This window comes from Lutra lutra, chromosome 16 (assembly GCF_902655055.1).
Source record: "Lutra lutra chromosome 16, mLutLut1.2, whole genome shotgun sequence".
NCBI classification, from domain to species: domain Eukaryota; kingdom Metazoa; phylum Chordata; class Mammalia; order Carnivora; family Mustelidae; genus Lutra; species Lutra lutra.
Window position 1 is genome coordinate 31,714,158 of NC_062293.1, and position 24,073 is coordinate 31,738,230.

General features: G+C 51.4%; 1 protein-coding gene across 2 annotated transcripts in view; it reads left to right on the top strand.

Annotated features, from left to right (window-relative positions):
* The window catches only part of AKAP1 (A-kinase anchoring protein 1), a 33,530-nt gene extending 10,709 nt beyond the window's left edge, over positions 1-22,821 (top strand). The window contains exons 1-11 of one of the 2 annotated variants that reach the window (XM_047708960.1): positions 2,917-3,099; positions 9,733-11,344; positions 13,873-14,006; positions 15,593-15,719; positions 16,302-16,429; positions 18,216-18,393; positions 19,785-19,935; positions 20,368-20,435; positions 20,816-20,889; positions 21,116-21,178; positions 21,755-22,821. In XM_047708960.1, the coding sequence (XP_047564916.1) occupies positions 9,757-11,344; positions 13,873-14,006; positions 15,593-15,719; positions 16,302-16,429; positions 18,216-18,393; positions 19,785-19,935; positions 20,368-20,435; positions 20,816-20,889; positions 21,116-21,178; positions 21,755-21,829 (2,586 nt within the window). In that variant the 5' untranslated portion in view covers positions 2,917-3,099; positions 9,733-9,756 and the 3' untranslated portion in view covers positions 21,830-22,821. Of the gene's footprint in view, positions 1-2,916; positions 3,100-9,732; positions 11,345-13,872; positions 14,007-15,592; positions 15,720-16,301; positions 16,430-18,215; positions 18,394-19,784; positions 19,936-20,367; positions 20,436-20,815; positions 20,890-21,115; positions 21,179-21,754 lie in introns of those variants that run through there. The other variant, XM_047708959.1, reaches the window with a different exon arrangement.
* Positions 22,822-24,073: the final 1,252 nt, after the last annotated feature.

Here is a 24,073-nt window from a genome sequence, read left to right on the forward strand (position 1 = left end):
ATTGACGTCAACTACGGGAAAATTAAAGCAATCCAAGTTTGTACATAGAGTTGACACTACAGGCTATACTGGTTAACAAGAATCCTAAAGGTCTGTGGTAATAGAGGGGCACCTGGGTGGCTCAGTCGTTAGGCGTCTGCCTTCAGCTCCAGTCATGTTCCAGGAGGGTCCTGGGATCAGGCCTTGCATCCCGCTCCCTGCTCAAGGGGAAGCCTGCTTCTCTCTCTTCCACTCCCCCTGCTTGTAGTCTGTCTCTTGCTGTCTCTCTCTGTCAAATAAATAAATAAAATCTTCAAAAAAAAAATCTATGGTAATAGAGCATCTCTTGCTATTTAATAGTTAAGAATTAAAAAAAAAACATTTTATTTATTAGAGAGAGGGAGCAGAAGCAAGGGGAGCTGCAGAGGGAGAGGGAGGAGACTCCCTGCTGAGCAGGGAGCCTGATGCAGGACTCAGTCCCAGGACACTGGGATCATGACCTGAGCCAAAGGCAGTTACTTAACTGATTGAGCCACCCAGGTGCCCAAGAATATATTTTTTGTTCTATCAAAGCACTGCTGGTAGAAAGATTTGATACACAAGTTATACACAGTTACTCTTTGAAAGAACAGCCCTTTCTTCTGAGTGTTCCTTGACCAGTCCTCTCCTTTAGAGGCAGCTGCCCTCAATTCTTCTAGGCTGTCCTCCTTGCCATTTACATCTGTATTTCTAGGTGGGATGCTTTTCTTTGCTTTCTTTCTTCCTTTAAAAAAATTTTTTTTTTTTTAGTATTACGTGATTGTTTTTCTACTTTGGAAGGTAAGGACTTGGCTCATTCCTACACTTTTTTTCTCCCCTCATCTTCTTGGCATGGGGGTAGCTAGCACAACTTCTAGTCAAGCTGCTGTTGAGTGTACATTATGATGTAAATATTGCTTATGGCCTCAAAGTTCTTGGTTTTCCCTATTTCCTTTCTTGTATCCACCCCCCACCTTTCCTCTCCTAGTTCATTTCCTGTGTTTCTTTACCTCCGTTGTCTATGTCTCACTTGATCTCCAGCTCTTCACTGAGCCTTGGCCGTAGTTGAGTACCTCATTATGCTTAAACACAGCAGGTTCTCAGCTGTTCATGCTGTTCCTGGGAGGCACCCTTGTCCCTGACTCTGCTTCCCCTTCATCCTGGGAATCCATTCTTCCCTTCTTTTGTGTTGCTTTGTGGATGGGTGTCCCCCTCCTTTCTTGGATTACTCCCTTGTCTTGGTGGACAAGGTGTTGTGGTGTCTTGTCTTCAGGAGCTTGCTGAGGAAAAAAAAATGGGGGAGGGTGGGCAGCCAACTAGAAGCAAGTTGATTCATGCTCAAGGACAAGTTCTTTTGAAGGGATGGGTTTGGGGTGTGGCTGAAGACTTGGTGGGAAGTCAGCAAAGACAACGAGGCGCCCACAGTCCTTTCACCATGCCAGCCGAGTTATCTGGCTTCACTTTATGGAATAGTTTCAGTGAGAGGGGATCTGGATTGGACATCAGGTAGTGAGGAGAAAGGGTATGGAATGAAAGTCTATGTATTGAATGGGACAACCCAAGCAAGCCCTCTTGGCTTTCACAGTGCTGGTGTTCAAACTGACAACCTCTCCACCCCGGGACATTGGAACATTCTAATCTGTGGAAACTGGCGGCCTCATTTCTGTTTGTCCCCAGCCCCAGCTAGGATACTTGCCTGACTCTTGGACCAAAGTTGTCAGTTGGTCAGTGGCAGATGGTGGCACCAAGAGGCCCACTGAAGAAGGTCATTGTTTTTGTTTTGTTTTGTTTTGTTTTTGTTTTTTTGCCCCCAAAGAAACAGACTTTAAAGTGCCTCAAAAGTACAGTCTGTCTGTTTCATTTCTGTGTTCTGCTATGCTTTGTACCCTGTAGGTGCCCATAAATATTTGTTGGGTGGAAATGACCTTAGGCCTTTATGTGATTTCTGAGTTGGTCATATTCCACTATCTGCCATTTGGGAAATCATTGTCTCACCTGTTGCTTTGCCTACCTGAGGTGATGGTGTGAAGGTCTGCTTGCCTTACACGGTCTTTTCTGATTCCTTCTGAAAGGTGTGTGTCTTCTTCATTAGCTTTTTTGGGTAAGATTGTTGTCAGAGCACAAGTTCCTATCTTTCGGGCAGTCTTGGGTAGTGTTCCATGGTCATGATTGGGAACTCTGTGTACCTGGGAATACTTCCCTGGCACCTGCTTTATCACTACCCTCAGAAATCTGTCAGAATTTACTGGTAAAGCAATCTGGTGGCCAAGAGCTGGGAATAAGGGACAGGGTGGATGTGACAACCATGTGAAAGCTGCATTCCTACCCACCCCCCCATGAAGCAGTGGGAAGACCTTTGTAGAAAATGTTGATTTCCCCCCATCTCCCCTTTATCATTTGAAACCTAATGAGACTGGACCTGTCAAGTGTTCTGTCAGCAGAGCGAGGGAGACTGGGCATGTCACCTTTGTATGGAGTTCTCCTTTTTACCAAGTTTTCCAAACTGGGAGTTAGTTTAATTTGTAGTTGATCTAGAGGAGAAACAGCTCTTAATTTGAGACCATGTCCTGAGAGGGAATTTTTCGCTTCTGGCTCTTCTTAATCTGGAGTTCCTGGGATTGGGCTTTGGGTCTCCATTTTGGCTGGAAAAACCTTCACTGAGCAGGTGTTCCCACCCAGACACTATTGGGTTAAGCCTCCAGTTTCCTGGAGAGCAGCCCAGGAAGTCTTCTGTGACTTCTGGACAGCTGATCTACTGAGAACAGGGAATGGGCCTGGGCCAGGCACAGTGCCTCACCTGGCTGCTCTGTGGGGCCATCACAATGAAGGGTGGGGGGGGGGGGGAGTATGGGGCAGGACCTCACAGCCCCACTGTGAGCTAATTTGGAATCTTCAGGGTGCCAGCATGAGTCACAGCCCACACAGCCCCCCTACGGTTGAAGGTAACAACTGTTTGAACATCAGGGCTCGGCTGAGAGCTACATCCCTGAGGCATGGCTCCAGCACTCTGATTCCCGGGCCCCAGCCATGCTGCTGAGGGGGAGTGGCCCAGCTTACCATCGGCCTCACCCTCAGTGGCAGCACCAGACTCTGCCCAACAAGGTAGGCTTTGGTTTTCACAGCATTCACCCAGCTCTTGTGTTTGTTTCCGGTCTGCTGGGAACACCTCTAGGACTGCGCTTTCTTGTAGGAAGCCACCAGCTGTATGTGGCTATTTAAATTTAAATATTAAATAAAATTTTAAAATTCAGTTTCTCAGTTACACTGGTCACATTTCAAGTGAGTAAGTAGCTGCCAGATAGTCTCCACTCGGAGATCACCTTGGCCTTTGCCTCTTGTGACCTGCTCTGCTTTGGCCATGTTTCAGCTGCTGCCTCTTCTTCCTGTTGCCTTGACAGTAAAGGTCAAACTCCTTTTGTCTGGCCCCCTACCAGCTTTTCAGCTTTGGCTCCCAGGACTTGTTCTGCTCTGTCTAGATCTTGCTGCTCCCTTCCATCCCCAAAGGCATCTTGGGTTTAGAACTTTAATTTATGTCTGTAACCCACCATTGCAACCTGAGCAAATTCTGGCTGCCTCTGAGGCAATCTTGTCTGGGTGCTGATTGCCTGCTTCTGAAATCGGGCTCAGCTTGGTGCAGGTGTGTGAGAGACGCACACAGATTCTTCAGTATGCGTTGTGAGCTTCTGGTGGACAGAGTCTTTTCCTGACAGCAACTTAAACCTATTTATGTGTGAATTACTACATGAGTGAATGTATGTGTGTAGCCTCAACCTGATGAGGAGTCCGGTAAACCCATCCTGTAGAAACCAAAAGGCCCTCTTGTGGTCTTGCACAGACCTCCGTGTGTGAGGTCTTCCTCCAGCTGACTGGTGGGGGTGGAGTGGGAAAGGGAGAGGGCGAGGGGGACTTGACCTGGCCCATAGCCATCTGCTCTTTGAAGGCAGTGGCAGCAAGTCCTGGACTTCAGGTTCTGGATCATGTGGCTGTTTCCTGTCCTTTGAAGACCCCCTCAAGGGGAAAAGGCCTTCAGCAACAACTTGATGGGCTGAGCATTCTAGAGATGGACTGGGTTGAACACCTGGGGAGAGTCTTTGGTGATATGAACACATAGGCCTGGAATAATGGATTTATTCATATTTCCACTTGGAGCGGGCATTACATAAAAGTCCGTTTAGATTGCTGAGTGCATGTGACCTCACTGACCAGGCCCAGGTCCGCACTGGACTTGGTGGCTGCTCGGCTCCCAAGTGCTTGTATTGATGATCAGCTTTCCCATCAGTCAGCTACATGAAGCTCTTTTATTCCCCACAATAACTGCAGCCAAAGGGGCTTAGTCACTGGGACCCACAGTTTGTATTGTTCCCAGAAATTTATTTTCTTGTTTAGCAGAAGGCTCTAGACTGCAGTAACTGGGTTGGTCATCGGTGCTGGGAGTGAGGCTATTACTTCTCCAGAGGTAAGCTTTTCTGAGAAGCCGCAGGTTCCTCTGGGAGGAAGGAAAGGAATCCTTTTAGAACCCAGACAGAGCAGGTGAACCTAAGGCTTTGTGGGACAGCAGCACGTGCCTGCCTTGGGCTCTGTGTGACCGCTGGGCAGGCAGCCAGCATGCATCTATCCCCGGGCAAACGGACCTGCTAAAAATAAGCAGGTAGCTATTTAATCCCAACAGATTCAAAACAGATGCAGCTCCTCCCCGCCAGCCCTCAGGCAGGGCTCTGCATCCTTCTGCAAGGCTTTTCTCTGGCTTGCCAGAGTGTCTGGGGCCTCAGGAGGGGGAGTCCCTGGGGGAGGTGGTGCCTTCAGTTAGCTGTGAGTGTGAAGGCTTGTAGACCAATGGTGTTAAATGCCACTTATATCTCGAAGTTTGGGTTTTTTACAGAAAACAAAAACCCAAAAACCGGGGCAAAGAGAGTAACTAGAGAGTCTGTTCCCAGAGAAGGCAGGTAGGCTGAAGCGTGCACACCTGTGCACGTGGGCCTGCGTGTGTATGTGCGGGTGAAGGCGGCTGTGTCTGAGAATTCAGGAAGGGCAGGGGACTCTTCAGCACCTGTCCAGGCCTATCAGACCATGTAAAGCAGGGAAAATGGCACTGTACAGATTCACAAGAAATCCGTTTGACTGAGGTGAGATTGGCTCCGGTAGGAGTCTTGGAAGTGAAGGGCTGAGGAAGGGAGGGACTTCTCAGGACTGGGGGAAGTGGGGGCTTCAGTCACCAGGTGCTCCCAAGCGGCGCCTCTGGGCAGCAGTGCCTCCAGTGAGTCCCAGCAAGGCTCCTTTGGGCTGGCCGGCTGCTCATCCTCTAGGCTCTTGGCCCTGTTCCTGGTGGAGATGACTGGTAGGTCTAACCACAGTCCCCAGGTAGCAAGGAAGAAAACAAAGCCTGCCTTCTCCTGCCTGGGGATCTCCTACCTCTTTCCTCAAGTTGCAGGAGCACTTCAGTTGGGTAGTTCCTGTCCCCAGAGGTCTGCATGGAGGAGCAGGGGTCCTGGCTCCTGGCTCTCCAGCTCTAGTCCGAGGGCAGAGTGGTGGGCACTGGGGATCCGGGTGGGGCATTCATTATTCTTTGGGTTGGGGTTGGGTGATGCCGCCTCAGGGTACCAGTGTTGAACCTCAGGGGCCTTCATGCCACAATAGCAGGAGGCATCTGGCTTGGAAATGGTACCGAAATGGTTTCCTGAGCTGTAATTAGCCACGTAGCTGCAGCTGACTGTCTGCAGAAGGCTGTGGAGGGTGGGTTTGGGGGCTCAGAGCCTCCATCTCTGGGATACTAGTGGGCCAGGGTGGGGAGGGTTAGGTGGGTGTGTGGTGAGAGTCTCCTGCCAAACTACAGGGCAGTGTTGTGTCCCCAGGTGACTGGTCCTGTGCTCAATGTGAACCTGGTCCAGGAGAAAAAGGGATGAAGTGGGGCTGGGGAACAGTGACCTGGGTCGGGGGCAGGCAAGGGGGTACGTTGTAGTGTGAATCAACTAGGGTGTAGGACCAAAGCCAGGCTGGGAGGGTATGCTCGAGTGTGGGCTTCTGATTTATAGCCCATTCCTGGGATCTCCAGAGGTGAACCAGGGTCAACTGCTGGGTCCTTAGGATCAACTTCTAGTACCAAAGGGGTGGGGGCTTCTCCCAGCTGTTTCGAGAGGCAGTTTGTATCTTGGGTAGCAACTCCCTCTTTGCACACCTCAATTTGAGTTTGGCCTTGTGCCTTTGTTAAAACAGGAGACTGCCCTCTATAGGTTGTTCTACCTTAGGATTCTTTATCTTCCTCTCTACCCCATTCCATGGAATTTTGTTCTTCAGAGAATTGGTAGAAGACCATGGGAATCAGAACTATAAATCCTGCTGAAATGAGATTGACTAGTTAGTAAGGAATCAGAATCTAAATTGGCAAGAGGAGAACACAGGTTGAGATCCCAGCCACACTTTTCCTGTTGCCTGTCACCTATTGGGTGGGACTGATCTGACAGTAGGCCACATCACAGTCATACTGCTTTATCCTGAGCGCACCCTTCCCCCAAAGCCTCTGTTCCTTCTCAGATTTTATTTTTATGTGGAAGACCTTGATTGCAAAGAAAATACTCTAATGTCATCTACCACTTCTTCGAGGCTATGCACTTTGTTCAGGAAAGTGATTCTCTAACTTGAGTGTACATTGGAATCACCTGGGTTGGGGGTACCTGGCTGGCTTCATCAGTGGCACGAGCAACTGTGGGTCTTGGGGTTGTGAGTTCAAGCCCAATGTTGGGTATAGAGATTACTTAAAAATAGAAAAATATTAAACAACACCCACCCCCAGCCAAACCAAAAAACCTGGTACCTTGGTCTCACTCTCAGAGATTATGATTTAATTGATTTCGGTGCCACCTTGGCCTTGAGGTTTTAAAAGCTTCCCAAGTGATGATAAGGTGCCACTGAGTTGGAGAACTGCTGAGAGAGAGCAGTTTAAATCTCTCTCCCCAAAAGGAAGAGATTTTTATCTTAGGTTAGCAGATAAGAAAAAAACTACTGGAACTAATAAATGAGGTCAGTAAGTTTATAGGATACAGGATCCGTGTGCAAAACCATCTCCTCTCCTACAATTGGAAGGCTTGGCCTGTATCCTTCCCGGTTTTTCAGTAGGATTATGCGGTTGTAGACATTCCATGGATGGTGGTCTGCAGCTTTTATTTTTGGTGTCACGGCAGTTTTTCTACATCTGTATGGGAGATCAGCCTACTTCTCTATCACTGGTATGTCCGTGGATTCTGCAGTATATTTAGCAGTGAGTCTCTAGAACTTTGTTTCAAATGATGCCCCAGTGAACTTTTATATAGGCCTTTGCTATGCAGAATTTTTTTTTTTTCTTTAAGACTTTTATTTATTTGACAGAGCGATCACAAGTAGGCAGAGCGGCAGGCAGAGAAAGAGGAAGGGAAGCAGGCTCCCTGCTGAGCAGAGAGCCCGATGTGGGACTCGATCCCAGGACCCTGGGACATGACCTGAGCCAAAGGCAGAGGCTTTAACCCACGGAGCCACCCAGGCGCCCCAGAATTTTTTTTTTTTTTAAGAGAAGATGGCAGGTGTGAGGTTTTTAGGTCATAGTTAAAACGTTTTAAGAGCAAATATGAACTCCCCCTTTCCTTGGTCCATATGCTGCCTCATTTCCTCAGACACATTAGTGTGTTCCAGACTTGACGTGGAATAGAACCCGACTTCCAATCCTTGACTATATGACCTTGAGCTTTTTTATTTTTGAAGTACTTACTTATTTAAGTAATAACTATACCCAACATGGGGCTCTAACTCATGACTCCAAGGTCAAGAGTCGCATGCACCACTGACTGAGCCAGCCACGTGCACTGCTTGAGCTTTTTCTTTCTTTGTTTTAATTAAGCAGGCTTCACACCCAACATGGAGCCCAACTCAAAGCTTGAGCTCAGGGCCCTGAATCGAGACCTGAGCCGAGATTGAGTGGAACACTTAACCGATCAAGCCACCCAGGTGCCCTGCTGACCCTGAGCTGTTTTGACCTTGATGATGGCAATACATTCCAGACCAGGTGGTTGAGGATTAAGTGATACAAGGGAGAACACCTAATGGGGTTCTTTGTTGGAATCTAAAGTTGTGAGAAGTGTTGTTGAACTTTCTACCTGGAGGGATTGATAGGATCTTCTGAGCCTGGCCACTGCTTAGCTCTGCTTGATATTTTTCAGTCCCAAAGATTCACTTTCAGATATTAACAAGAAGGTTTATGGCTTTCCCCGCCCCCTCACTTTGGGGCAGAACATGGTTCCTGTGTTCTTCACTAACTGTAATGTGTTTGTGAATCCCCTGGGGGTCTTATTAAAATGCATCTTGTGATTTAGTACGTCTGGGCTGGGGCTCTGTTTCTAGCAGGTTTCCAGGTGATGCTCAGTGCTTCTGGTCCATAGACCACCCTTTAAGAAGCAGAGTCCTAGAGCAGTGGTAGCCAGTGGAGGCATAAATCCAAATTAAGCACAATAAAGCACAAATCCAAATTAAGGTATAATTTGCAATATCAGTGGAGGATTTTTGGTTTTAAGAAGGCTCGTGATTTTCGCAGACAGAATAAAATTTACTGGCATGGGAGGTACTGAATTATAAGCATTCTAAAATAAGTCTGTCACAAACCTCTAAAGAGAGCTAACCCAGCTTTGGATAGCACTTAATACATATCTCAACTAATCCTTGTACCAGCCATGCTTTATGAGCTGTGACCCCATCTTATGAGGAAGAAAACTGAGCTTCCTATCTCCTTTATGTGTCTACTGCCTTCTCCTCGCCCGGATCCAGTTGACTTAGGTGTCCAGGTTCCTGTCGCTTGGTATCCTGTTTCTCCTACTCCCAGGATCACCTGGGAACACAGATTGCTGTGTGTGCCTTGAAGACCTCCGAGGGTTCTCTGTTGCCTACAGGCTAAAGTCCAGACTCCGCAGTGAGGCCCCAGAACCCTCACTGAGTCCACCAAACAGCTTGATTCTTCAAGCATGACTATACCTCCATGCCACTGTCTGTTTTACTGGCCCATCCCCCTGGAGCCTCCCCCTCATCCCTTCGAAATCATACTCATCCTTGGTCCCAGGGCTTTCTTGCTGCATAACTGTTTCATTGACTGATGATTTTGTGGGCGATGTGAAGGACATAGATACATGTAGTTTCACGGGTCTTTAAAAATACTCCAGTGTCAGGGTGCCTGGGTGGTTCAGTCAGTTAAGCATCTGACTTGATTTTGGCTCAGGTCATGAACTCTCAGGGTTGTGAGATCAGTGGATCCCGTCAGGCCCTGCATTCAGGAGGGAGTCTGAGATTCTCTCTCCCGTGTCCTCTCTTTCTCTTTCAAAAAAATCCAGAACAAAACAAGAAAACAAACAAACAAAAAAACCCTCCAGTGTCACCTGAGTAGATAAGTGCTCTGGGAGTTCAGAGAACTAAAATACTAAACATGCTATCCCCTTGGGGGAACATGGAATTTGGCAATGAGAAGTGATGAAGGAAGGGATTTGGGTCCAAGAGAAGGCTCATTTTGTTTGAAGGGAGTGTGCGTGGATGAGGGAGCAGAAGGGGGCTTGTCTCCCTGCCCACCTGCCTCAGGTGGACCGTGCTGTGGATATGAGCAGGGGGAGGGAAGCCCCTTACAGGGGCAGGAAAGGGAGAGAGAGCAGCTGGTTGTCTTGCTTGTGTAGTGGCATCAGGATCCCCCTACTTGGCTCTTATAGCATCCCTCTCTCTTTTCCTCCTCTCCAGGTATAATTTCTTCAGGCCTCCAGGATGGCCATCCAGTTCCGTTCACTTTTCCCCTTGGCATTGCCTGGAATGCTGGCAGTCCTCGGCTGGTGGTGGTTTTTCTCTCGTAAAAAGCACGTCAGCAGCCAGGACAGACAGGTGGAGGCCGGCGCTGTGGAGCGGAGGGCTGGCCGTGCCATCAAAGAGCCACGTGCCCGGGAGGACCCCTGTCCTGGAGTAGTGTCCCCGCCCCCCAGCATCGGAGCCCCAGTGGAAAAGGAGCCGTCCGCTGTGAGCAAGCCTCCCTCGGAGCCCCCAGCCTTGCTGCGGCCACATGCATCCTGTCGCCGGTCCGAGTCCTCCAGCAGCCTTCCTAACACCACAGATACAAGATTGCGACCAGGAACGCGCAGAGATGACAGTGCAAAGGTGGAACTAGCCCTGACGGGTGACGAAGCCGGGTCCGTTCCTCCAGAGCGTCCCCTTCCAACCCCAAAGAGTGTTCCTTTCCCCCCCTCGGCGGCCGAGGTGTGCAAGCAAGAGGCGCTGTTCAGTGCGACGGGAGGGCGGGGCTGGCAGGGCCAGGCTGCAGCCCCCCAAGAAAAGCCAAGAGAGACGGGTGGGGCTGAAGGCACTGGGGACGCAGTGTCTGGAGAAAGCCTGCCTGAGGAGGGTGTGTTGTACCAGGAGCATGACTCCGACTCGGAGATCCGCAAGGCGCCCAGTCCGGGGGAGAAGAGGCAGGACGGACCGCCACAGACGGAGGAGGATGCTGTGGGGAAGCTGTTGAGCAGCCTTATCAAGTCGGCTCACTCAGAGCTGATGGAGGATGACGAGCTGCGGGCACCCCGGGTTGGCGACCGAGCCTGTGACGCAGATGGTGCCAGGGGGCCGGGCAAGGAGGAGGCCGTGGAGCAAAATGAGAAGATCGAGCAGGCTGCCTACCAGATCATCTCCAGAGTGATCTTGGAGGCAACTGAAGAGGTGCTGGCCACCACTGTGGGCAGGATTGCAGATCGGGTGTATCAGGCTTCAGCTGGTCAGCTCCAAGGGCAGAAGGAAGAGAGCTCTGGGCCAGTCTGCCAGAAACCTTCCCCCGGGCAAGATGCTGGGGAGCCCGCTCCTGCCACCGTGGAGCCGGAGGCGGCCTCTGGCGCAGACGCCTCCCTCCCCTCGCCAGGCCTGCCCGCAGAGGACCTGCCACCACCAAAGACCTACAAGAGCTGCCTGAGCAGCCCTTTGTCCAGTCCCACCAAGGACAGGAAGCCAAAGAACTCCGCACACCACATCTCCCTGGCCCCCTGCCCTCTGCCAGCTGTCCCCCAGGGAGAGTCGCCTGATGATGCCAGTGTCCTGGTGCAAAATGCCGGATGCGTCCCCTGCATCCCCTGCACTTCTGACAGTGGCCAGGATGTCCCTTCAGTGGCCTCGGAGCAGTGCTCGGATTCCACCAGCACTTCAGGGCTTGAAGACTCATGTACAGACACCAACTCAAGCCCCAGGAGCAAGGCCATCTCCCCACCGCTGCCAGAAAGTACTGTGCCCTTCAGTAATGGGGTGCTGAAAGGGGAGCTCTCGGACTTGGGGAATGAGGATGGATGGACCGTGGATGCAGAAGCAGATCATTCGGGAGGTAGGAGGGTCTTGGATGGTCCTCTCTTAGAGGAAGGAGTGGGGGGCGGTTCTCCTTTGTTCGTAGGCAAAGGCTGCCAGTCTGCCTGTCCCTTTGCTACTTGTGCAGTAGTAATGCTCTTCAACTCCGTGTCCCCGTGGGCCCGCAGAAAGTCGGGGCCCAGCATAGCACTGGTGGGTAGCTGAGAAGTTAGGCTCTCCCCAACCTCCCAAAGCCACAGGAGCTGTAACTTGGTTCGGCACCCGGGGACCATCCTCAGTCCTCCTGAAGGAGCCAGCTCCATGTTGGGTTTGGTGGTTAACCTCCACCTGCCTCTTTTCCTCTCTCAACCCTAAACTCTTAAAGGTTTTTATAACGGAGAGGCCTCCTTAGCTTTAATTCCCAAGTACCAAGAATGGGTGTGAACTTTTTTTCAATGGTTTATTTCCTTTTAATCATGTGCTTGTTCCCATGTCTTCACCTGCCTTCCTTCTCCAGAAGCTCTTACCGGGTAAGTGCCCAGAGAGCGGCCACAGCCTTGACACTTGAGGGAGGCTCTCGCTCTCCTGCCTTGTTGTCGCCACTATTCCTCCGCAGAGAGCCTCCGCCATTTACTTTCTGTGCAGCTGCAGTTCCGTCCCCGGGAAAGAGGGGCTCTTTGGTCACGAAGTGTCCACTGGGGTTTCGAGTGCTGACCCCAACATAGGCAGTTCAGACCGCTCACATACAGGTCAGCAGCTCCTGACCCTGGTTTCGCAGCCACCCTGGGGTATTTTCAGTTATCTCCTGCAGAGGGGCCGTGAATTCCCCGTGGGGGTCTCTGCCTTGCTTATCCCGGAGCCACTCCCTACCGCCTCCGCTCAAGGAAGGTTGGGAGTCTTTTGTGGGAATTTGACTCCTTCCAGCCACATCTGGTGTGTACCCCACACCGTGGTTTGTCATCTCTGAGATGGCTGTTGAATTAAGACACCACTGATTCCTCTACCTCTAAATGAAAGAAAACTCGTCATTGTGATCATGATCATAGAAGGCCAGAGACTCTAAGATGCATCCAGATTTCAGGGATGTTAAAATGTTGTTTAAAGATCTTAACATGAGTAAACAAAAATTTTTCTAAGAATGGAGTTTCCCTTTATCCGCTGGCCCTCTGCTGAGTTAAGCCCATTAGCCATGTCCTGCCACCGGCAGATGCAGCATGGCAGCTGCTCAGGTGTGGCGAGAGCCTGGAGTTGAGGCCTCTCGGGAGAGCAGGCTGGTGGCCGGGAGGTACAGGGACCACAGACAGGGGCTGCCCGTGCCAATCACTCGGCACTCGTGCAAAGCACAGGCTCCCGCCTCCCTGGCATCTGCACCCGAGCGTGCATAGCCCTGTCTATGGGTGAGGAAGTTGGAACCTAGGGGCCTGGGGACTGCCGACTGAGGAGGCTGGCCTGTGAGCGCAGCCTGCTGGAGTCTGAGCCACTTCTGGGTATCCCTGGGGTGACCCATATCGGCCAGTCCTGTTCTATCCAGGGGAGGCAGGGGCCCCTGATGTTGAGGGACAAGGCCATTTCGCAGGTGACTCATCCTTAGCTGGGGACAGAATCTCTTTTAAGTCTTATTCTGCATCCAGACAACATGTGTTGCTTGGCAAAGGATTATGTCCAGAGTTTGGAGAAACCATGTGGATAATAACCTAATTAGTAGAATCTCAGGAGCAATCTATTTCTGGCAGTTAAGTTGTCCCATGTTTAAGCCAGAATCCTTCCTCTTGAGCTGATCTGTACCTGTGTTTTTCCGGGATAGCCCCTCGGGCACACTCTTGAATAGGATTGCAGCAGACCACATCGATGCCAGGGTCCTGCTTCCTGCCCTGTCGTCTGGGGCATGAACTTGAGTCTTTTGACCGGGGGGTAAAGACCCGCCATGAGCCCCAAAGAGTATGCAGAAGTGTACAAGTCAGGCCTCCACAGAGGAAGAGGGGGGGCCTCCTTCCTTCATTTACTCCCAGTAGGGCTCCAGGGCCGGATAAGAATGGGGCCCTTAGACGAGCCATCAAGGAAGGACTCTTCTAGCTCTGCTTGACTGAAGTTCACAGCCCATGAGCCCAGGCTGGGGGCCGTGGGGGACTAGAGTCCCCTGGTCCGAGGGGCTGGCGCAGTTGAAGGGCGTGGGCTCGTTGTGACTGGTTGGTCTCTGTGGAGGCCAGCCCTGATAGCTGGCTCGGGGGACCATGTGGACCTGTTGGCCTGCTCCCCCACCCTATGGACCCCCCCTTCCCAGCTCACCACTTGTCTCTGCTCCGGCAGCTGTGGCTGGGTGTGGCTGCCAGTTCAGCAAGTGGGGCTGTGAGTGACAGGCTAAAATTAGGTGTATCTACACCCCCAGTCCTCCTTTCATTGGGGTTGTTCTAATAAGCCTTCTAGACTTCGGGTTGACAGTCACCTGCCAAGCTTGAGGAGGGGGTGTGGGGCGGGGGCCTCCTGGGAATGTGGATTTGAAAGTTCTGTGTTACTGACTGCTCTTAGCTGGCGTCTGTATGTCTGTGCATGCTGCTTCCTCCCCTGCAGGCTCGGATGGGAACAGCATGGACTCAGTGGATGGCTGCTGTGGGCCCAGGAAGACTGACAGTTTCCAGAACGCCCAAGTGGGCTCCAGTCCTAAGAAGGTGGACCTCATCATCTGGGAGATCGAGGTGCCCAAGGTAAGGGCTGCAAGGTCCACAGTGCCTCAGGCCCAGGGTCATCAGGCTGAGTGGGGAGGGACAGTAAACCCAAAGCAGCCCCCAAGTGAGCCAGGGGCTGGAGGGAAAAGGAGGCCCACATTCTGCGAGGGCCTGAGAGCTTCCTGCGATGTGAAGTGCCCGTAGCTGCCTTCAGGAGGGACCTGTTCTCATCTCCTTTAAAACTCACAGGCTACTCACTCTTCCCCTGGGCTTCCTTGGGTTTGCTGGAGCTCCGATCTGTTTGGAGATGCTACCAAAAACCAGACTGAGGACGTGGGCCGGCCCAGAGTCCCTTCGCTGTGCCTGCTCAGAGCTCCCCAACGCAAAGTATTTTTGATAATTGAGCACAACATAAATCCGTATTTCAGAGAGCTTGAAAAGTATAGGCATGTAGGAAGAAAATAACAGGCTGCCCTAATCTCACCCCCGGGAGTGACTGTGAAGACGTGTGTCTCCTTCTCGTCTTGCACCCTGTGGTTTTTAAACAAAACTGAGATGATGGTGCTCTAATTAATGCTTTTAAATATTTAACAATTTCATTTTCCTGTGTTATTCTTTGAAAATAAGATTTTAACTGCATTATTCATTGTATGAATGTCAGTTTACTTCGCCGGTCCTCAAATCCAGGGTACTGAGGTAGTTTCGAGCTTCTTGCTGTTCTAACTTAACAATTTTATTGGCTTGATCTTGATGTTTATCACTGGGGCTCAGAAATAATTGGCCACCTGAATTCTCCTGGGCACCAGCTCCCTGCTGCCATGGAGACTTGGCTTGGTTTGAACCCTGGGTTAGGCAGGCTGCTTTGACCCCGGGGTGCTGGTTCCCTTGGTGTTTTCTCCCCCTGTGACCCCGAGAGCCATCATGCCCTCTTCAAAGGGCATGGGCGGGCAGCTCTGTGTACCAAGCAGCTGTGTCCCTGGTAGCTCTGCTGGGGTGGGGTCATTTGGGATTGTCTCAGAGCTTGTCTTACTTACATCATGGCTAAGTTGGGCTGCTTCTGTCTGCCTTGAGCTCTTGGCACGCCAGGCACTTCGGTAAGCCTCGTGCTCCGGAGGGCCCGGGCCGCTATCAGTGAGCAGCAGAAGCCCAGAGGTTCTTTCTTCAACTTTTATTTTCAAATGGAGCCTCTTTATCTTCGAGCACGGATAGACTTGAAGAGGTCAGAGAAGTCGTAAACCCACCCTTGTGCTGGTAAAACCTCTCCTAGTGTAGATTTGGAAGGAGAAGATGCTGGCTTTGCAGTTCTCTGGATGTGGGCCAAGTTGCCGGGGAAGAAAGGGGAACTGCTGAGTCTGGGAGCTAGACTTATGTAGTTCAGCACTTGGTAGCTGTGTCATGTTGGGTGAGTTACTTAGTCTCCTTGAGCTCGTTAACCTCATCTGTGAAGTGGTGATAAAGGTATCGGTTTCAGAGCTAAGCGCTCAGAACAGTGGCAGAGGAGTGCTGGCATGTTCATAGTTAATGATATGTTTGAGCTTGACCTTGTGTAAAACAAAGGTAGTCTTTGGGAACGTAGGGAATTGGTTTCCCATTAACACCCCCAATTGTGTGTGTCTCTCTCTCAGCACTTAGTTGGTCGGCTAATTGGCAAGCAGGGGCGGTATGTGAGTTTTCTGAAGCAAACGTCTGGTGCCAAGATCTACATCTCAACCCTGCCTTACACCCAGAACATCCAGATTTGCCACATAGAAGGTCAGTGGCAGCTGCTGGCCTGGGTTTCATTGTCTTGCCTGAAATGTAAAGCATTTGAGTCCCAGTTATTCCCCTTTTTGAAATCCACATCTCTGAATAGAAAACCCTGCTTATTCCCAGGTGAAGGGAGCCTGGGGTAGGGGGGGTCTTCTTCAGCCTTCCTCTCCAGTTCAGCTACCTGAAGGAGCCTCGGCTCCCTCCCCCAGATCTTCTGGCCGGGAGAGGTGTGAGCACTCAGACGGGCAGGTGGGGTAGCCCGGGCTTATGGTGCCTGCTGCTGCATCCCGTCAGAGGAGAAGGTGATTCCCCTTTGGTTGGTGAGGGCAGGCCTTTCCCATCAGCTAGCCTTCTGTTGCGTTCAGAGCATGGACATGGCACCAGAGAGGTACCATTTGAAAGGTCATTGGGTTTCAAGCCTCATTAGATGCCTTTCTTCTTAAGGTGAAACTTCGCTTTTTGGCACCTTTAAAGATGCCAAGTTACACCTTAAATCTAGGAAAACTGTGGGGTGGGATATGTATGTGAGTTTGGTTTGCTGTTCATCACACCCACTATGACTCTCCTGCCTCTGCCCCCGTTCAGGTTCTCAGCATCACGTAGACAAGGCGCTGAACTTAATTGGAAAGAAGTTCAAAGAACTGAACCTCACCAATATCTACGCTCCTCCACTGCCGTCACTGGCACTGCCTTCTCTTCCAATGACTTCCTGGGTGAGCATGCACCTAGGGGACCAGACCAGACCTTCTTGTCTCCCTTTCATTCCAACCTGCCCCAGATAAGAAACTCCCAACACTGGGCCGAGAAGGCCAGAGTTCATTGATGCCTGTGACCTCTCACCGCTGGCCTCTGGTCAGTTTGGTTCTGCTTCTAGCCTGTGCTCTCTGTGGCTGGGCTTTGGGGCTGAAGTGCTGGTTCAAAGCCAGATGTGTCTCTGTCCCCACTTGGAAGGACCGTTCTTGGGCCCTCCCGCCCTGGCACCTTTTGTGTCTTCAAGGCATTTGCCTAGAAAGGGGTATAGTCTATACAGGAGACGGGGTGCACCAGACTGGCTTGGTGATGTGTTCAGAGTCCCAGCCTAACACCTCAGAGGCCTGGGTGGGACCCACCCTTGTGTGGGTGCTTGGAGTGGGTCCTTGTGTTCATTGCTCCTAGTTCTAGTCTAGTGGTGGCCCTGGTGAAGGAATCCCTTCCCCTTCCTTCTCACAGGAGGTACCTGGACTATAAAGGAGAAGAAATTCTCCCCATCCGGCCCCAGGCAGCCAGGTGGCTCTTTGGAGGGAAAGCTAACATGTTGAGGCCCCTGTGTGCTGGGGTCTGTGGGCTTTCTGGGGCCTGTCCCTCAGGATCCTGCAGCATGCCCACAGCTCTGCTTGAGCCGCCTCTCCCCGGGAGAAGAATTGTAGGGCTCTGTAGGCCAGATATGACGACGGCACTTCACACATGGGCTGGATGTGCTGCTTCCGGAGAACTGTCTCCCTGGGGTTGGTTTGGGAGGGTTGACTTCTTGGTTCTGTATCTTGCCCCCTCCAAAGAGTTTGTGCTGTTGGGGGAGGGGTGGGTGTCCTGTTACTTTCCTTTGGATATTGGGGAGTGGGCTGAAGCCCACTCCATGCTTTACTTCTGAATCCTAGCATTTTCTCTCCAGCAGGCTTGGACCAGCCACGCTCTTTAATTGTAAATAATTGAGCAGGTGGATGGCTTCCTTCCCTGGTTCTCTGTGTGGCTTGGTGGAACTGGAGAGGAGGTCGCAGGTGCCTTTCAACTAGCTGCATGGGGGAAGGAGGGAGGTCAGGACTCTTAGTCAGAGACCTGGCCACCTGACTGGAAGGTGGCCTCTACATCCTCCTGTCAAGGGCACCTAGTTGTTGCCTGTAACTTGGCATCAGGAAAACTAGTGTCTAGGGACACGTCATTTTGAGAGCAGTCTTGGCCTCTGCTAGGGTCTTAATGTGGGACCTGACCACGGAACAACCCACATTCCACATCCCAGAGTGGGGATGAGCTGGGAGGTTATCTGTGGAGGGCAGAAAGGAGGAGACAGGATGACTCAGACTGTTGGTTTCTTGCTGGCAGGAAAGCAGAGTAGAGGGACCCTGTGGGACTTGGAGCTCCTGGGGTCAGTTGCAGGGCCCAGGTTGCTGGCTATGGACCTGGGGCCTGCCTACCTCTTACTCTCTGGTGCCTTTTTCTCTATGGCCCCTCATTCCTTGGCCTCCAGAGAGGCCTTTGCCCAGGCCCCTACAGGGCATCCACAGCTGGCTCCTCCTCGAGAGGTGATTCTTGGCATTGCAGGATAAGGGCTGCAGGGCCACACTTTGCATGGTTGAGGTCGTTGTTCTTGGGCTTCCTCCATTTGGGTGCCATGTTGCTTTGGGCTACCATGCCCTTTCCAAAGATATGCCAGCTTAGAGGCTTGCCTGGAGGCCTCAGGGCTTATGCCAGACATGAGAAGAGAAGGATTACTGCAGTGCCTGCTGCCCCTCCCCTTCCTGACAGCTCATGCTGCCTGACGGTGTCACTGTGGAAGTGATCGTGGTCAACCAGGTCAACGCCGGGCACTTGTTCGTGCAGCAGCACACGCACCCTACCTTCCACGCGCTGCGCAGTCTGGACCAGCAGATGTGCCTGTGTTACTCTCAGCCCGGAATCCCCACCTTGCCCACCCCCGTGGAAGGTAAGTGCTGCCCGCGGGTCAGTGGGGAGCCCTGGGCTCAGTCAGACTTTTGGGGGTGGCCTGTGCTGCCCTTCGTTTTGACCCAGGAGGAGGCTGTCCCAAGATCCTTCATTGGAGCAGCATCCCTGAGTTCTTGCCGTCAGCGTGGAGTTACTCTGGGCTGAGTTTCCCAGCTGTCCCAATGGAAATGGTCTTCCCACTGGCTGACAGAGTCCCTTGGGGTTATAGTAGATTTTTGACACATGCACTCAGGTCTCAGCTCTGCCATCTATCTGTTGAGTGGGGCGGTGCCCGCTTGCTTCAGGAGTCGGGTTGGATTGTATATGTGTTGTATGTAAAGTGCCTGATCCAGATGATGGTTCTCGAAGAAGCTCCTTGACGAGCCATAGACTCCTGCTGTGGGGTGTCTCACCTCCATGTGACAGATGAGAAAACGGGCCCTCAAGTCCGGTGGCTGGCCCAGGTGATCCCTGAGCAGGAACGGGGATCTAAACTCAGTTGTGCTCCTAGGTCTGTGCTTTGTCACTCTTTCCTTATTGCCTTGTTGGCAGGAATCTAATGTCCCAACATCTCTTCATCCACCCGTAGCAGGGGCTTCTAACCTGGAGCACCCTGATGGTTTTAAGGCTTTAGGGAAAACTTTGAAGATACCTGTAGCAGAAATAAGGACATAATTATCATCAGAGTCTCTTAATGTTACTTCGATCCACCAGTAAAGACTGAACTGGGGTTTAAAAGGTGACTGTGCCAGGGACTCCCTTTAAGGGTCAAAGTGAGGACATAGTGTGGTCAGCTGTGTGTGCAGGCCCTCACCCCAGAGTTCCATCTGTCCTGTCCCGGCTGCCATGGGGGTGTTGGTGACTGCTGGTGCGCTTGCTGCCTGGGACAGCTGTGCTCTTGGTGCCTTCCTGAAGCAAAGGCTAGAAGAGGGGGGCTTAAGCCTGGGGATCTTCTTCTGATCAACTTCTGAGTCGCCACAGGCCAGAACAGGCTCTAGAGACACCAGGTAGACAAGATCTGCCATACTCGGAGGTTCTTGATTTTTTTCTGGGACTTTAAGAATAGACATCCCATTCCCTGAGTTGTAGATTGGCTCCTTCTGGTCAATCCTTGTCCCTCTCAGGTTTTAGTAAATTTCAGAATAAATGGGTTTGGAAGACTGCTTTTTGGTCTGGAGAGCTTTTTGGGTGGCATACATGGGAGGCCAGATTTCCCATGTTCAGGTCCTTCCCTTGGCCAGTCTTAGGCTCCAGGGAAGCTTTGGAGACTCCTGGCCCCAGAAGCACAGGCCTCTCAGAAGTAGCATGGGGATGTGGGTAGCATCGACTGGGTGACCCTTGGTGCCCTGCCCTATGCCAGGAGTACCCACATGCTCTCTTCCTGACCTGCAGTAACAGTCATCTGCGCTGCCCCCGGCGTGGACGGTGCCTGGTGGCGAGCCCAAGTGGTGGCCTCCTATGAGGAAAGCAATGAAGTGGAGATCCGCTACGTGGACTACGGTGGCTATAAGAGAGTGAAAGTGGACGTGCTCCGGCAGATCCGGTGGGTCCACACTCCTCAGACATGCACACTCTGTGTGTGTCAGGGGGTGTGGGATTTCTGCAGAGCTGGCTTAGTTCTACCAAGCCTGGGACATGGGTTGACTCTTTTGGCTGCCTATTCTGGTTTGGCAGAGCCTGATAGGCTGTATTGCTCGCCTCTGCTAGAAGGGCTGGTCTTGTGGCAGAGGTCCCCCGAGTATCCTTGGACAGAAGTGGGGCAGGCTTCTCTCTGGGAACTTGATGCCAGCAGTCCTGCTGAGGTCAGGCTGCAATCAGGCATGCTGGGAGCTGCGGCCTGCTGCCCGTCCTGTATGCCTCTGCTTGGCTTCATCTTGGGTTTGGTGAGGGCACAGCGTTAAAGCACCAGGTAAATATTGGCCTGAAATGGAATCATCCTTCAAGTTTATAAACTGTTCCTTCCTTGCCTTTCTAGATCTGACTTTGTGACTCTGCCATTCCAGGGAGCAGAGGTCCTTCTGGACAGTGTGATGCCCTTGTCAGGTAACAGATGGGGCCTCTGACATGGTGGGAACCGTGGTTGAGAGTAGGTCTTTCTCTTTGAGAACCTTCGTTTGTGCCCGGAGGACTTAGGCTAACACAGCTTGTGCCTCTGTCAGAGTTTCTGATTTGATAGTTCAGCGCCGAGGCCTGAGGACGTGCCTCTCTGGCCAGTACTCAGTTGATGCCAGTGCCGCTGGCCCATGAACCACCCTTTCAGGGCCACTGTTCTGGACTTTACCCAGGCCGCCAACTTTGAGAGGTTTCTAACTCGGGCACTTTGTGGAACATGGTTGGGACCTAGGACCTGGAAATTGTGTGAGTGACAAGGGTGCTTTGCCTCCATGAAAACCTAAATGCTGCTTTTCTTTTTCCTTTTAAAGATGATGACCACTTTTCCCCTGAAGCAGATGCAGCCATGAGCGAGATGACCGGAAATACCGCGCTGCTGGCTCAGGTGTGTGTGTGGGGGGCAGGCAGGCTGGACAGGGTCTGTCTGAGGAGCCTCCTGCTGGCTTTTGTGCCGTGCCTCCCACGGCCTCTGTTATCAAGGATCTTGGATTCTTTGACTTTTGAATTCCTTTCTCCTTTGTGGCTTGGGCCCTGTTTTGGTCAGCAGTCTTTAATGAGGGGTGCGTGGGGTAGCTTTGTAATATGCTTGCTTTCTTCTGTTCTGTTTCTAGGTGACAAGTTACAGCCCGACTGGCCTTCCTCTAATTCAGCTATGGAGTGTGGTTGGAAATGAAGTAAGTTCTATGCTTTTCTTGTAATTCATTGGCCGGCAGCCATGGATGGATTTGGAGCTGATTCTGCCACTATCTCCTCTTGAGCTAATCAGAGGTTGTAACTCACCAGTGGACCCCACTGCCCCCACCCGGGGACATTTAGCAATGTCCGGAGATGTTTTAGGTTGCTTCATTTGGGGGTGGCGATGCTAACGGTGTCTGGTAGGTAGAGGCAGGGTGGTGCTGCTAAACATGCCCCAGTGCACAGAATAGGCCCCACAACAAAGTGTCAGTGGTCCTTCTGGGACCTAGGATCTTTCTGGACCCTGTGTCCAGTGGGTTTTCCCACCCCATTTCGTGGTGTTCATGCTTAGATTTCTCTAGTGTACTGAGAAGCCTGCCCTCATGCCAACAGAACGTTCCGTAAATACCCCGCGTTAGCCTAGAAGAGTCCTGTCCCCCACCCCCACCCCAATCTTCTGCTACTCGTAGCTTGCGGTGGTCTTCTGGGACCTGGAGTGGGAGGACACTCGCTGGCCTTGACTGCTGGCCCCGAGGTGCAGTGGGCCGAGCTCTCAAGGGAACTTTGTTTTCCAGGCGGTGTTGATAAACCGGTCGCTGGTGGAGCGAGGACTTGCTCAATGGGTAGACAGCTACTACGCGAGCCTCTGACCCCCGTCCCTGACAGACGCTTCTGGAGTCTTTTTGCACTGTTGAAATTGGGCTTGGCGCTGAGGCAAAGACATTACATCAGAATAACAATCGTTGTCTTCCCCAGAAAGTCGTCTTTTTTTCCCCACACTGTAGTCATGTTGAGAAGTCTCGTCTCTGAGACAAGGAAGGAACCATGGGTTCTTTCAAAAGCCATAGGATGGTGTTGAACAAGCCAGTCAGTTTAGCCTGGTTCCAAGCCTTTAAAAAAAAGAAAAAATGAGAGTAAAACGGTCTCAACCAGGTTGTCCTCTGCCACCTCCGTTCCCTTCTTCCTTCCCACCTCCTCCCCTCACTCAGAACCAGACCAATCGCAGCAGACGGGCCAAGGGATGTGTTGCCTGGGAGGGTTTCTTTTCCTTCAAAATCTTTCTTCAGGGAGCAAGACATGAAATCACTAATTGGTATTGATTATTTGTACAGCTTATGTCAATGAATTTATGATATTTAACCAGTTTTTATAAACTTCAGCTAGGTCTCTAGGAAGGCAGACTTTTTAATGCATATGTAAATACGAAGCAGTCAGACCTCCTGCCTTGGTCGGTGGTGGAGGGGAACGTTATCTTGCCAAGCCTGGTTGTAATTTGTAACCATTTTCTATTTGTGCAAACTCTGTAAATATATGTTTAAAAAAATGTAATATTTTGTATAAGATACACTGGAGAACAAAGGGAACTCAAGATTTTTTCCACACCCCACATCATCTGTGAGCAGAGCAGCTGTCAATGCAGGTTCCTCCTGTGGCTTCCTGCATACTGGACAGGGTGACTGTAGGGGATAGATTGTGAGCGGGGATTTTTTTTTTTTCCTGTAAAAATTTGTTTAAAAAAAAAAAAAATCAACTCATTTGAATTACCTTCCCATGGTGTGTTTGATTCTTTTTTTAGATTGGCTTCAGCATTGTGCCGACATGAGAAAGTAACTTATATAAATCTTGAACTGTGTGCACTGTAGCTTTGAGTCCCTTTCTTCCAGGGTGAGAGGGTTGGGGTGGGGAGTGAGGAGGTGGTGGTGAATGTGGTGGGTTGGAGGGGCCCCTCTAAAGGAGCCCCAAGGCGCTGGGAAGACCAGTTAGCCAGAGATTTTCTTTTTTTTTCCCCCTCTCCTTGCCCCACAAGGTGGCAGCCATGCTTCCTCTGGCTTCCCCTAGTGAGAGTCTCAGAAAGCCAGGCCTGAGTTTAAAGCACTGGCTTCCATAATTCTTTGGGCCGTCTCAAGAGATCTTTGAAGTTATGTCCTCTCTTGTGGTGTAGGAACAATTTACACCTACATGGGGAGAACAGAATGAAGTTTTATTTTTTAAGGATTTATTTTACAGGGAGTGTGTGTGTACAGGAGGGAGGGGCAGAGGAAGAGGGAGAGAGAGAATCAAGTAGACACCCTCCTGAGCACGGAGCCCAGCATGGGGCTTGATATCACGACTCTGAGATCATGACCTGAATGGAAATCAAGGGTCTGATGCTTGACTGACTGAGCCACCCAGGCGCCCCAGAATGAAGTTTTTATTTAACGACCTCTCTTCTTTAGGGCAAAGGCAGGCTTGGGCCCGTTGGCCTGTGTCTTGGCGCTCCCCACTCCCACCCCCTCAAAAGGGGTTTCTGGAAGGTGGAGGCTGCCCCACAGAGCTGCAACTACCCTCCCCGGCCATGGGTAACAAGTGGTTAACAGCCTGTTTCTTCTCTCATCTGTAGGATCAGCTTATGAGACCAACCTCAAAGCAATGAAGCAAAATCATGGAGTGTCCCCTGCTTGTACAGAGCTTGGCCCTGGGCAAGCTCTCATGCATTTGTAGCTGGAGGTCATCCTAAGTCCCAGCAGTAATTGGCTGTGACATTGGCCAGCTTGGGTTACACCCAAGCTTTTTCTGTACAAGCTTTTTCTGTATCACTGGAGCAGACAAGGGTATGTGGGAGCCCTCAAGCTTGTGTGGGGAGAGTAGCAGAGCCTGGTGTTCAGAGTTGGCCTTTGGGAGCTATTGAGAGGGACCTACAGAATCTGGTGCCTGGTGGGGGACAGGATAGAGGACAAGCCAAGACCAAGTCAGGGTAGTCCAGATAAGATGCTGTTCTGTGGAACAGCTCTTGGGGTGACAAGTTGATGGGTCAGGATCCCTTGGACAAGGCCTCCAGGACTGGGGGAGATGGGCAGTGGGGATGAGGTGGGCTACTGTGGGACTTAATAGTCCTAGCTTTTAGGGGTGAGTCC